Source organism: Boleophthalmus pectinirostris, unplaced genomic scaffold (genome assembly GCF_026225935.1).
Source record: "Boleophthalmus pectinirostris isolate CB_2022bp ecotype Guang Dong unplaced genomic scaffold, ASM2622593v1 HiC_scaffold_21, whole genome shotgun sequence".
NCBI lineage: Eukaryota > Metazoa > Chordata > Actinopteri > Gobiiformes > Gobiidae > Boleophthalmus > Boleophthalmus pectinirostris.
Genome location: NW_026571175.1, coordinates 1,138,001 through 1,152,406, shown reverse-complemented (window position 1 = coordinate 1,152,406; position 14,406 = coordinate 1,138,001). Strand labels below are relative to the sequence as shown.

Sequence of the window (14,406 nt, the reverse complement as noted above, 5' to 3'; positions counted from 1 at the left end):
CGGTCAGTATAGACCAGTGTTTCCCAAAGACTGGGTCGTGACCTTCAGGTCAGTTGCAAGAGATTTTTTTGGGGGGGTCACCTTGTCACGATCTGCATGAGGGTCTGCAGTATACAGGGCTAAATGTCCAAATAGGCGACTTATGGATGCCTTTGGGTCAGTGACTGTTTTCATTGTTTCAAACTTGAATAATATTAATTGTTCAGAGGCAACGATCACTCAGTCAACAATAAAATATTCTCATTAATGTTCAATAATGCTCAAACACACCTTTATTTTGTGTTTTACAAGTATTGTCTATTGACTTGGGTCGCAAAGGTTTGACTTTTAAAATATGGGTCCCCAGAAAAAAAGTTTGGGAATATTGATATAGACCACAGTGCATTTCGAGAGTTGGGAAAACAACGGCGTTCAACAGGTGTTGAACTCAACACAACACGACTGAAGGAAAGAGCTGGTTTATGGCTCTGCTGATCTCTGCTCTCAAACACAAAGCAAATAATCAGTCAGTTTATGTGAGATGCAGTGTGACAAAAACTTGCCTGATTATTTTTAGTCCATAAAGACTTGTGTGCCAGTCTGATCTGATCATTATTTATGACCGAAATCAAATTTTATTAGAGTTTAACTGCCTGACGCGAGTCACGTGACCTGAATGTAATAATGTGTGTGTCTGAATCTCTCTGTGAATGAGTGCACTATATAATCCACTAAAGAGCGCGGGCCTGTGTAGTGAAGGAGGGGTCAGGGGCTGGGGTGGACACTCTGGACCTCAGACTGGACTCTGACTGATGCTGAGACTGTGAAAGTGCATATGGTCATTTCACAAAAACATAATTAACTTCATTAGACTGAACATTTTATTACCAGTCTTGCCTAATTTTTCAGTTTTTTTGTAATTCATGTGAAGTTTATAATCTTATTCTGTGGTTAGACACCGGCACCAGATGTAATTCTAGAACTGTTACCTAGCAACCATAATGTAAACAAGAGCTAAAACTTGTCTAAATTACACAACAGTTATGATTAGACTAATACAAATAAATGAGATCAGCTTGATTTAGTTAAGTGCAGAAAAAATCCTTTCTTCTGTGTAAACTGTGTGTATTTTGGATGGAGTTTTTTAGTGGTGATATAGACAGATGGATTCTGTTTCACCACTCAGCGCTACTTCCTGTAGTTTTGTACTTTTCTTCTAAACTTTTTCCACAAACTGTCACTGAACTGAAAACTTTGCTCCGTATTTAGCCCAGGTACTTTCCACCAAACCAAGTGGAATTGGACAAACACGTTAAAAGCAAAAGTTGCTGCTCTCCCCTTCAGTCTCAGGGCAGTGTTAAGGTAAAGTGTTTTATGGATGTTTTATAGATCCAGGGCATCAGGGCATCAGGACGTTTGTTGGTTTGTTTTCCCAGAAGCACCTGTGTCCGCTGTAAACTGACTCACTGATACTTACAGCTCTTTAAAGATAAGGTTTTAATGATGCGGCTGTTTGACTGATCACCTCAGAACTACTTCTCTATCTGAACACCTGCATGATCCTGTCTCAACACCTGCACGATATATACATATATACATATATATATATATATATATATATATATATATATATATATATATATATATATATATATATATATATATATATATATATATATATATATATATATATATATTTTTTCTTCTTCTTCATTATTAGTCTCCAAAACCAAAATGAAGAAACAGATGATTAATTTTTTCAGTTTTCAATTTTGTGTTTAAATAAATAATGGAAAAAAATGGATAACGGCTGTTTCCATGACTTAAACTGCGATGCTGGACTTTTGCACCTCATACGGACTGAACCAGGACTGAACTAGGACTAAACTAAATCAGGACTAAACCAGTCTCAGTCCTGATCTCAGTCCCGGTCTCAGTCCTGGTCCCAGTCTCTGTCCTGGTCTGGTCCCGGTCTCAGTGCTGGTCTCAGTCCCGGTCTGGGACTTCTTTCTTATTTTCGGTTTTATTTTGAAAAATTATAAACGAATGACACACGGATTCTGTCTGAACACCTGTATGGTCCAGTCTGAACACCTGCCTGAACACCTGCCTGAACATCTGTCTGAACACCTGCCTGGTCCTGTCTGAACACCTGTCTGAACACCTGTCTGAACACCTGTCTGAACACCTGTCTGGTCCTGTCTTAACACCTGTCTGAACAGCTGCATGGAACTTATTGTGACTAGTCGACTATAAAAAATAATCATGGTGTTATTTTGATCATCGTACTGGTGATGTGGACTGTACAGACTCCAGAACAAAACAGAAACACCTTTAATAACAAAATCATGAATAATACACTTTAGTCATCAAATGTTCTCGATTCTGAAGCCTCCAGTCACCGTGTTTCACCTGCACTTGGGTACAAATATCTTTACAGCATAAAATAACTCAGACAATGTCAAGGAATTTCCCCCGACCTCAATCATTAAAGAACATGCAGAGACACAGTGGTTCGTTTTACTTGCGCAAGGAGTAGGAGAGAGCTGCCTGTCTCATCCTAACTGAAGCTCTCTTCTCTCCAAAGTCCTTTTATTGTAGAACACACAATTATCACACAATAGTTTACATTCATTACAGTACCTATTGTTCTCATGACTGACAAGCTTCCGCTGACACAGCCCCCCATTACACACAGATTTCACACTCCAGGTTGTAGATAGCCTCTAGCAATTCTCCAGAGTCCTGTGTTAACCTCATGATGTTCACCATTATTAGTTGTTTCTCCCGGTACATTATCTTAATGAGTCAGCTGGTGCATCTGCAAGATCAGCTGATGTTTTCATGTTTACATACAGTTTGAACAAAACACAAAGGAATGTTGATAATCTTATATTGTATCATGATTAATACTTTAAATGATTCATACTTTAAATGAGTAATACTTCTAACACAAAATTCTCTAACAGCCAAGCAGGTGTCTGATCACCTGCATGATCCTGTCTAAATACCTGCATGGTGTTTTAAACCTTTCACTCAAATTACGTAAACCGGTATTATCCATATGAGTCAGTGGCACAGTGCCCATGCATGTGTGTATGTGTGTGTGTGTATGTGTGTGTGTGTGTGTGTATGCGTGTGTGTGTGTGTATGCGTGTGTGTGTGTGTGTGTGGTTGGCTTAATACAGCTCTGAAAGTACAAACAAGCAGAAGAATCAAGAACCAGATCCAGACCAGGTTGAAATCAAGATTAGATTATATCAGACAAAAACTTAAAACTTAAAAAATTTAAACTAAACCCAGAGATCGGGGGGGCAATTCTTTTTTCCATGGGGCCACGTGAGAAACAGAAAATATTGTGGAGGCCCAAATGCTCAACTCAATTCTGATTCTTTATAAAAAGCGGAAAATCTCATTGTTCAGACGAGCTGCTCAGACTGAAGAGTTCATGTTTGACTAAGCAATGAAAAACTGATGCTGCCGAACAAAAAATGTCATTTTAAAAACCAGCTCTAAAATAAAAACAGTGCAGCTTTAGTCTGTGCATGAGGTCAAATGATCAAATGATCTGTAAATGAGCCTAAAGGAGTCGGTCAGAGTCACAGAGCTGTATGTGACCCTGGAGCTGGACAATGCCCACGTCTGCTCTAGACTGAAGTGGACTCAGGGAGTGTAACAGTGTTCAGCTCTGGTCAAATGAAGCTCATTGAGGCTAGCACATATAGCAGTTAAGTTGGAGTTACATATTTGGAAATCCAAGTGATGAGTGAAGCAGTGTTTTATGGTCAGAATGAGGAGTCTGAGGCAGCAGTTTCAGAGAGAGAAGCCTTTTTTTTTTTTTTTTTTTTTTTTGAATTGGAATCAGTAGAGCTGAGCCAGGCTCATGCTCACTTCCTATCCTCCTCTCTCAGTTTGTGTGAACAGCTGCGTGGTCTCTCCTCAGTGTTATCTGGATGTATCAGTGTCAGGTCTGAGGCAGGACTCTGGACTCTTTTATCGACCCATAAAACTGTGATTAAACATCGTGTGATTTTAATCAGAGACTGAAAGTGCCACTTAATGTGACAATAAACACAGATGAGATCAGGTCACGAACTGTACTCACCAACAACAACTACTAATACTACTACTACTACTGCTGCTGTTACTAATACTACTACTACTACTGCTGCTGTTACTATTACTGCCATTACTACTGCTGCTATGACTTCTCCTCCTCCTGCTACTACTACTACTACTACTACTACTACTACTACTACTGCTACTACTACTACTATTAAGGTTTTCTATTATTGCTATTACTAGTCACAGTACTACTCTGTACTCAGGAACAACAAATACTACTGCTAGTACAACTTCTACTACTACTACTGCTGTTACCATTACTAAGCCTACTGCTGCTGCTGTTAATACTACTACTACTACTACTACTACTACTACTACTACTACTACTACTACTACTGTTGCTGCAATCTGACAGTTAAACATAAAAGTCGACAGTCCTTCAGGATGGAGCAGTGAGGAGCAGTGTGCACAATGTGTACAGTGTATCCAGTGTGTACAGTGTTTACAGTGTGTAGAGTGTTTACAGTGTGTACAGTGTGTACAGTGTGTACAGTGTGTACAGTGTGTACAGTGTGTACAGTGTGTACAGTGTGTAGAGTGTTTACAGTGTGTACAGTGTGTACAGTGTGTAGAGTGTGTACAGTGTGTAGAGTGTTTACAGTGTGTACAGTGTGTAGAGTGTGTACAGTGTGTAGAGTGTTACAGTGTGTACAGTGTGTACAGTGTGTACAGTGTGTAGAGTGTGTGTGTACAGTGTGTACAGTGTGTACAGTGTGTAGAGTGTTTACAGTGTGTAGAGTGTTTACAGTGTGTAGAGTGTTTACAGTGTGTAGAGTGTGTACAGTGTGTACAGTGTGTAGAGTGTTTACAGTGTGTACAGTGTGTACAGTGTGTACAGTGTGTAGAGTGTTTACAGTGTTTACAGTGTGTACAGTGTGTAGAGTGTTACAGTGTGTAGAGTGTTTACAGTGTTTACAGTGTGTACAGTGTGTAGAGTGTTTACAGTGTGTAGAGTGTTTACAGTGTACAGTGTGTAGAGTGTTTACAGTGTGTACAGTGTGTACAGTGTGTACAGTGTGTAGAGTGTTTACAGTGTGTACAGTGTGTAGAGTGTTTACAGTGTGCACAGTGTGTAGAGTGTTTACAGTGTGTACAGTGTGTACAGTGTGTACAGTGTGTACAGTGTGTAGAGTGTTTACAGTGTGTACAGTGTGTAGAGTGTTTACAGTGTGTACAGTGTGTAGAGTGTTTACAGTGTGTACAGTGTGTACAGTGTGTACAGTGTTACAGTGTGTTACAGTGTGTACAGTGTGTACAGTGTGTACAGTGTGTACAGTGTGTACAGTGTGTACAGTGTGTACAGTGTGTAGAGTGTTTACAGTGTGTTACAGTGTGTGTAGAGTGTTTACAGTGTTTACAGTGAGTGTGTACAGTGTGTACAGTGTGTAGAGTGTGTGTGTACAGTGTGTACAGTGTGTAGAGTGTGTGTGTACAGTGTGTACAGTGTACAGTGTGTACAGTGTGTAGAGTGTGTACAGTGTTGTACAGTGTGTACAGTGTGTGTTACAGTGTGTACAGTGTGTTACAGTGTGTACAGTGTGTACAGTGTGTACAGTGTGTACAGTGTTTACAGTGTGTGTGTACAGTGTGTAGAGTGTGTACAGTGTGTAGAGTGTTTACAGTGTGTTACAGTGTGTACAGTGTGTAGAGTGTGTGTACAGTGTGTACAGTGTGTACAGTGTACAGTGTGTAGAGTGTTTACAGTGTGTACAGTGTGTACAGTGTGTAGAGTGTTTACAGTGTGCACAGTGTGTACAGTGTGTAGTACAGTGTGTACAGTGTGTACAGTGTGTACAGTGTTGTACAGTGTGTACAGTGTTTACAGTGTGTACAGTGTGTACAGTGTGTACAGTGTGTACAGTGTGTACAGTGTTGTAGAGTGTTACAGTGTGTACAGTGTGTACAGTGTGTACAGTGTGTACAGTGTGTACAGTGTGTAGAGTGTTTACAGTGTGTACAGTGTGTACAGTGTGTACAGTGTGTACAGTGTGTACAGTGTGTAGTGTGTAGAGTGTTTACAGTGTGTACAGTGTGCACAGTGTTTACAGTGTGTACAGTGTGTACAGTGTGTACAGTGTGTACAGTGTGTACAGTGTACAGTGTGTACAGTGTGTACAGTGTGTACAGTGTACAGTGTTTACAGTGTGTACAGTGTGTGTACAGTGTGTACAGTGTGTACAGTGTGTACAGTGTGTACAGTGTGTACAGTGTGTACAGTGTGTACAGTGTGTACAGTGTGTGTACAGTGTGTACAGTGTGTACAGTACAGTGTGTGTACAGTGTGTACAGTGTGTACAGTGTGTAGAGTGTTTACAGTGTGTACAGTGTGTACAGTGTGTAGAGTGTGTACAGTGTGTACAGTGTGTACAGTGTTTACAGTGTGAAAACACATGTCATGAAGAGATGGTCAGGAGAGGACTGCTGCTTTCCTTTATGTTACTCTGCACCTTCACACTTGTATTCTCACATCATTTTACAACTGCTTCCTCATTCTTTTCCTCACTTTTTCAAAATATTTCCCTTTTGACACATTCCGTGTGTTTGTGATGCCAGAGCAGACAGGGTTTTTTTCTGAGGCCCCGTCACCTAAGACAGACTTCAATCTGAGCCCTATTCCAACACAATTTGACCAAAACAAGTCAGTAAGAACACACACATAACATCTGATAGACAAACAGCAAGTATTTGATGAATTACTGATGTAACAGTAACTAGCTCAAGTAAACAAGCTAAGGTTTAGAAGGCTCTTAGCCTCCTGTGGCTCTTTTAACCTCTGTTCATGAGCACGCTCAGAAACTTTATTCATGGTGACATCAAAATCCCATCTCCCTAAGTCAGAACCTGGACATGTCTCATCTCAGAATCCAGGGAGGAGCACATGAATGCAGCAGCATGTACAGCACGTAGCCTTAGAATTCTCACTGACTGTGGTTTAAAAAGGTGTTAACCACAGCCCAGGCCAAATATATGGGTTAGATGTTTGTGTTCCTCACAATGTGGTGAAAGGAGATGCTGTGAACAGCTCATGAGGTCAGTACTTCTGCTCTGAGTTTGGGGGAAAAAACATGAGGTCTGCCACATGAATCCTGTCTTTAATTGATTCTTTGGAGTTGGTGTCAGCATTCTGTGGAGGTGTGATGCTAACTGTGCACTCTGCTTCTTTTCACACAATCTGACCAGAAAGAACTGGTTTAGTTGGAATTACAACAGGTGGTTTAGTCCTGGTTTAGTCCCAGTTCAGACCTGATTCAGACCTGTTTTAGTCCTTGTTCAGATGTGGTTTAGTCCTGTTTTAGTCCTGGTTTAGTCCTGTTTTAGTCCTGGTTCAGATGTGGTTTTGGTCTCTTCTAGCTGATAGAAGCTCTTCAGGGGGTGGACCTGATCCTGGCTCATCTCATGAACGGTCTGCAGCAGCTTGGCCTTCATCGCTGCGTCAACATCATCATTGTCGCCGACCACGGTAATACACACTCTCACAAACACACACACAGTACACATCTACACCTAACTGAAGGTAATGCACACTGCAAACAGCCGTGATGAAAAACACATCCATATTTAAAGAGGAACGAAACACTAAATCCAAGTTTCTCTACTAAACTGTGTGTATGGTCTTTGAATAACAGTAAGTTCTTTTTCATTTTAGTGAAAAAGTAGGTACATTTGCAGCTTTCTGGTCACAAGCACCTACATCTGAGTACTGCATTCAGTGGCCTCTGTAATCTCAAGTACTATGTAACATTACACAGGAGTGCCCCGGGTACAGCCAAGTGTTTCTGACACAAACAGCAGGAGGGGCGGAGTTTAAACTGTGGATACCTGTTAGATCCAGATAGATCCAGTTCCTTATACCTCCAGTCCCGCTTAAACTTAGATCTACGTTAAAACACTCACACTAAAAGTACTTTTACCTGCTTGTGCGGTAATAGACTATAAACATGCAGTACATCAAAATACCCAGAGGTTTCCTCCCAAACATATACAGTATTCAAATACTGCAAACTCAGGTGATCATGTGTTTGTCTGCTCCTCCCTCAGGCCATGTTCTGTCCTGGTCTAAATCTGGTTTAGTCCTGGTTCAATCCTGGTTTAGTTCCGGTCTAAACCTGGTTCAGTCCTGGTTCAGACCTGGTTTAGACCTGGTTTAGTCCTGGTTCAGTCCTGGTTCAGTCCTGGTTTAGTTCCGGTCTAAACCTGGTTTAGTCCTGGTTCAGTCCTGGTTTAGACCTGGTTTAGACCTGGTTCAGTCCTGGTTCAGTCCTGGTTTAGACCTGGTTTAGACTTGGTTCAGTCCTGGTTCAGTCCTGGTTGAGTCCTGGTTGAGTCCTGGTTCAGTCCTGGTTTAGTCCTGGTTCAGTCCTGGTTCAGTCCTGGTTTAGTCCTGGTTCAGTCCTGGTTTAGACCTGGTTCAGTCCTGGTTCAGTCCTGGTTTAGACCTGGTTCAGTCCTGGTTCAGTCCTGGTTTAGACCTGGTTCAGTCCTGGTTCAGTCCTGGTTTAGACCTGGTTCAGTCCTGGTTCAGTCCTGGTTTAGACCTGGTTCAGTCCTGGTTCAGTCCTGGTTCAGTTCTCGTTTTGTTGCAGGTATGGAGGAGACGAGCTGTGAGAGGAAGGAGGTTCTTCAGGACTTTGTGGGAGACGTGAGCAAGTTCTGGGTCACTGAGGGGCCCTTCGGACGAGTGAGGGCCAGAGATAAGAACACGCCAAGTGAGTCCAAAAGACCTACATGTTATTTGAAACTTTGCAGTGACATCATGCTGGGGGTGTTCTACGTGTATGTGTGTGGTGGAATGTTACCATGGCAACACAGTACACACAGAAGCTAACAACAGGTTTAAGGAACACATCCTCAGGAGCCTGTGATCAGTACGAGCGCTCATGATGATCGGTTGAGTTACATTTCTGGTTTAGACCTGATTTAATCCCAGTTCAGACCTGGTTTAGTTAAAACTGTGAAAAACAGAACTACCGTATTTTCCAAACTGTAGGGTGTGCTCAAAAACCTCCAACCCCATCAAAAAATGACTGCACGCCCCGCAATCCAGAGCCACTATACACAAATCCACTCAGGTGTCCCAGCAAACACAAACTGAGTAAACTACAAAGCTGCAAACACACACAGAACACACAAACACACACGGAGCAGACAGCGACCGCACAGCCAAACACACCCACAGACACACTCATCACTCCACGCCGACGAGGAACAGAACCGAAAAAGCCACGAGTGCAATGTGCCACTTCTAGACACAACTGAACAACTGAGTCACTGCGAACACGCCGACAATCCGTTGGTCCCAGACACACCCTCCCTACACGCCACAACTGAACAAAGCCCAGAGTCACCGTGAACGAACAAACAAACAAAACCACTCACCCATCACACTGTTGGGAAGGTGACTTTTAAAATGTATTCCCCTACAGATTACAGATTACATACTCCAAAATGTAGTTTGTAACAGAATCCATTAAATTACTTAAAGTGAGTAACATAATCTGAATACTTTGGATTACTTGATATTATCATGTTTTTTAAAACTACATGAATGTAAAAAACACATCCTGAAAATTCTTGTTTGTTCTCTTCAAATTGTCTGTTGAGCCCAAGTCTCCATGAACAGACTTTTGTTTACTGTAGAGAAGCAAAGACGAGGATCTGAACATAAGATGTTTTATCTGATAAAAGAAAATAAAAAGCCCAGACTCTACTTAACCATATTAAAAATATTATTGATAGAGAAATTACTTTTATATGAGATCACTGCTGCTGTAAAGTATGTCCAACCTCATGTTAAGAGTCATACTGTTTAGTCCTGGTTTAGACCTGGTTTAGTCCTGGTTTAGTCCTGGTTTAGACCTGATTTAGTCCTGGTTTAGTCCTGGTTTAGACCTGATTTAGTCCTGGTTTAGACCTGGTTTAGTCCTGGTTTAGACCTGGTTTAGTCCTGGTTTAGTCCTGGTTTAGACCTGATTTAGTCCTGGTTTAGACCTGGTTTAGTCCTGGTTTAGACCTGGTTTAGTCCTGGTTTAGTCCTGGTTTAGACCTGATTTAGTCCTGGTTTAGACCTGGTTTAGTCCTGGTTTAGTCCTGGTTTAGTCCTGGTTTAGACCTGGATTAGTCCTGATTTAGTCCTGGTTTAGACCTGATTTAGTCCTGGTTTAGACCTGGTTCAGTCCTGGTTTAGTCCTGGTTTAGTCCTGGTTTAGTCCTGGTTTAGTCCTGGTTTAGTCCTGGTTCAGTCCTGGTTTAGTCCTGGTTTAGACCTGGTTTAGTCCTGGTTTAGTCCTGGTTTAGACCTGGTTTAGTCCTGGTTTAGTCCTGGTTTAGTCCTGGTTTAGCCCAAATGTGAAAACAGGAAAATACAGCAATGTAATCCATTTATTTCAACAAAGTAACTGTAATCCAATTACAACTCACCGAAACAGTAACTGTAACCAAATACAGTTACTCATCATTTGTACTCTGATTACATAACTCTGGTACATGTAATCTGTTACTCCCCAACACTGGACATAGGTGACTATATGATGCCAACAGAGGGCGCATGGAATGCCCTCAGGAGTGAAGTGGTTTAATCAGGTTAACAACAGTCGCTGCTCACATGAGTCTGTGACATATTTAGTTTTTCTCCTAAAGGCGACTGTGTTCACACTAAAGCCTGTAGATCTCTGGACATAACTAACGCACACGACACAGAGCTCGAAACAGGAAGTGAACATGGGCACCACTGACTGTCGGGGTTTTTATTTCAGAGTGTCTATTTGCACCCTGGGTGTTAATAGTTCAATGGACACGATTCTTCTATTTACACCGTCTCAAGAAAAAAGGGAATGGTGACGTGTCGCTTACATCATTTCCTGTGAAAAGTGCAGGAAGCTGGATTTGAGAATCCAAAGAAATACAATTTAAAACGAAGGTAGGGTAAGGTCAAAAGTAAGACAGTGTTGCTACAAAATATATTTGCAATGCCTGTCCGACTATTACGATTTGGGTAATTAAGTTGAAGCATCACAGCATCATGGACAGTTTATTTAGCTTGTGCGATGTATAGTTAACGGTTATGCTAGTTGATCAGTTTATTCAGCAGTTCAAGTTCAGCCTCGAGTAAGACAATGGTAATATTAAAAGTGGTTCAAATGTAAGAATATGGCCCTCGTAAGCACCATAACTACTACAGAACGACATCAGCCCGTTTGAGATTATAATGTATTTAATGCAGCTTTGTGCACAAAATCGAAACTTAACGCCACAAGGCCAATCTGTATAAAATACCCGCCGAAAAAAACAGTTGGCTCTGTGCCCTGATGCGGAGCTTCTGTCGGACGGATGATGAGTCTGTTCTGGAGATGGTTCATGTTAAACTTTACAGAGATCATACATGTGCAGATCGTACGTGTGCAGGTTCAGCGCGTCTCTTTATTCAACAGCATCATTTCACTCATGTACAGTTGCTTTATTTACGTCGGCTCCCGTGTCACTTTGGTCTCCAGGCAGATTGTCCCTTGCTCGTGTGCGGTCCTTTTCTTCACGCAGCAGTCCAGCCTTTCCAAACCTGTTGGTTATCATGGATTTTTTCACATGGCCCCACGCTGTCACACTGTCAGTACCGGTTCACACAATAGGCACAGTACACACAGTGAGTAGGGCCCCGTGAACCAACAGAGGCCCCTTACCTTGGCGTTACCCCTTCTCACATACACTACGTGGATCCATAGACCGTATGCGTCTCTTCCTGCTCCCGTGCACCGCATTTCCTCCCGTACACCTCGTGTTCTCCCATGCGCCGCATGGACCATGCCTCTTCCCGTGCGCCTCTAAACCACAACTAAAACCAGAACTAAGACCAGGACTAAACCAGAAGTTAAACCAGGACTAAACCAAGAATAAAATCAGGACTAAATCAGAACTAAACCAGTTTTAAACCAGGACTAAAATCAAGACTAAAACCAAGTCTAAACCAGGATTAAAACAGGACTAAAACAAGATTTAACCGGGACTAAACCATTAGGCGCAGACTGTAAATGATTGATCAATGATTCTGCATCATTTTGAGTAAAAAAAACATCAAATATTACTGTCAGTGATTTTTTTATTTATTTTTTTTATAAATAACCTGGGTATAAATAGCATTTTTGTCTAGGAACACCCAGGTGCTCTTCTATGTGCCATGATAAATACACCCAGGTGTAAATAGCAACAATGGCTATTTGCCCTGTGTGTGAATAACAATGTTAGATATTTACACCCAGGGTGCAAATAGCATCTGCCTTTTTATTTCACCATTTTGTCTCTAAATCAAGATATGAACATGAATAACAGACCAATGAGCTGCCCTCTGTCCCTCATGTTCGCAGCAGGTTTGATGGATAGTGTCGATGCAGTTGGATTTCCAAATATGCCCGAGGCTCATAACAACAAGTCCTGACCACCCTCCACTTCTTTATACAGTCGGTTGTTCACACCTCATTTAGTTTTAGTTTTTAAAAACGGAACCTTTTATCACCATAGTAAATGCCTGATAACATCTGTGGGCTGTTTGAGTAGTGGAGAGTGAATCATCCTTCTGCCTTTTATATATAACAAAAGCTTTTATTCTGGTCTAAAATCACATACAAGTTTGATGAGGCAGAAGGCGATGAGAAGCAGAGACCTCAGGATCAGGAAGAATGAACTTTAAAGAGACATATCATGTTTGTGTGCTCTGCAGTTAGAATCTATGACACCCGTGGATCATTCTGTCATCATCTGGACATTTTATATCACAACCACAACACGCCACGCTGCTGAATCCTACAGATACAAGAAGTAAATCTGTCAGTGGATGTGTACCAGTGCAGGTGAATTAAAGTTTACTCAAACAGGCATAAGCCACTCGAAATAAAACTACAGCAGTTTCCATAAGAACTTTAATTCCAAATAAAAATAATTTAATTCTGAAGAAGAATTTACGGAAGCCCTGAGAGGCAAGAGAAAAAAAAAAGAGGCAGGTCATTTGGGCTCTATTTTCTAAGTGTTTTTTGTTTTTTTTCATCAACTCCAAAAAAAAAAAAAAATGTCTATACATTTTTTTCAACATTTTTTTTTTGTTTTTTTTTCCGCTGTTGATGTCTGCTCCCGGGAAACATGGCCGCTCTACACATCAGGGCGCACCTCAGTCCCGCTAAAACCAGAGACAGTGTGGTGTTCTGTCTTCCAGCCTGGAGCAGTGATCCCCACTCTCGCTCTCACAGAATCAGTGATGCATCGATCTTACTTCTCATATTACTCATAAAACAGAACATAAAACATAAAACTCATGGAAAGACTGTATTCAGCTAGAATAAAAACGCACAACCCGGACCAGGTGAGATTTGAACCCCGACCTCCCACGTCCCAATCCCAGAACCTAACGCCATAAGTCAAATCTCCAGCGGTTTGCTGGAGCTGAAGTGTGGTTCTTACAGGAATACACCAAGAAAACACTTAGCTCTGAAAAAAAACAAACATTTTTTTTAGAAAAAAAAAAAAAAAAAAAAGTAGAAAAAAACTTTTTTTTTTTTTTTGAGTTGGTGAAAAACAAACAAACAAAAAAAAAATCTTAGAAAATAGAGCCCAAATGATCTGCCTTTTTTTCTTTTCCTCTTGCCTCTCAGGGCTTCCGTAAGAATTTAAAAAGACCATGTGAACACTTAATTCCAAATGAAAATGATTATTTGTAATTAAACTTAATTCTGAAGTAAGTTAGTGGTTTATTTCCCATGTTGAAGCCGAATGAATTTATTCCTGGATCATGTTTCACGTTTATTCTTGTTAAAAATAATGTGGGTGCTTCGGCGCATGCTCGTTGTGTCGTCCTTCTGCGACAATCCGGCTCCACCAGTCCTGGCTTCAGACGTTGGGGATGTGGGAGTGAGCTGAGGTAGAGCAGCCTCACACTCAGTTTGTCTTCTTCCTCCTTCTCCGACACTCTTCTCTTCTCCTTCTCAGCTGACAGACGTAAAGTGTGATGAGACAATTCTCCAGCTTTCCATTATCATCAAAACAACTGCAGAAAAAGTTTGGATGGTGTTTGTGTCTGTGGCGTAACGACAAACTGAGATGACAGAAAAGCCGCAGCTGAAGTGTGTGGGTTTTATTCAGTTCATGTAAATATGTTGGTGTCTCTGTCCAATCAGAACCTTCCCCACCCCCAGACGTTGAGCGGAATTAAATAAAGACGATTTAACGTGTTTTCCATGTAAACCTCAATTCTTCCCATGTAAACTCGAAGGAAAATATTTTTTTTTATTTCAGAACTATTTCATTCAGAACAATTAATTTGGA

The 14,406-nt window shown here is 41.3% G+C and overlaps 1 protein-coding gene across 1 annotated transcript in view; it reads left to right on the top strand.

Moving 5' to 3' along the window:
- Positions 1-14,406, top strand: part of LOC110156490 (venom phosphodiesterase 1) — a 77,704-nt gene that overhangs the window by 25,171 nt on the left and 38,127 nt on the right. Inside the window, exons 12-13 of the mRNA XM_020920689.2 lie at positions 7,456-7,564; positions 8,688-8,810. Of these exons, the coding sequence (XP_020776348.1) occupies positions 7,456-7,564; positions 8,688-8,810 (232 nt within the window). The remainder of the gene's footprint in view (positions 1-7,455; positions 7,565-8,687; positions 8,811-14,406) is intronic.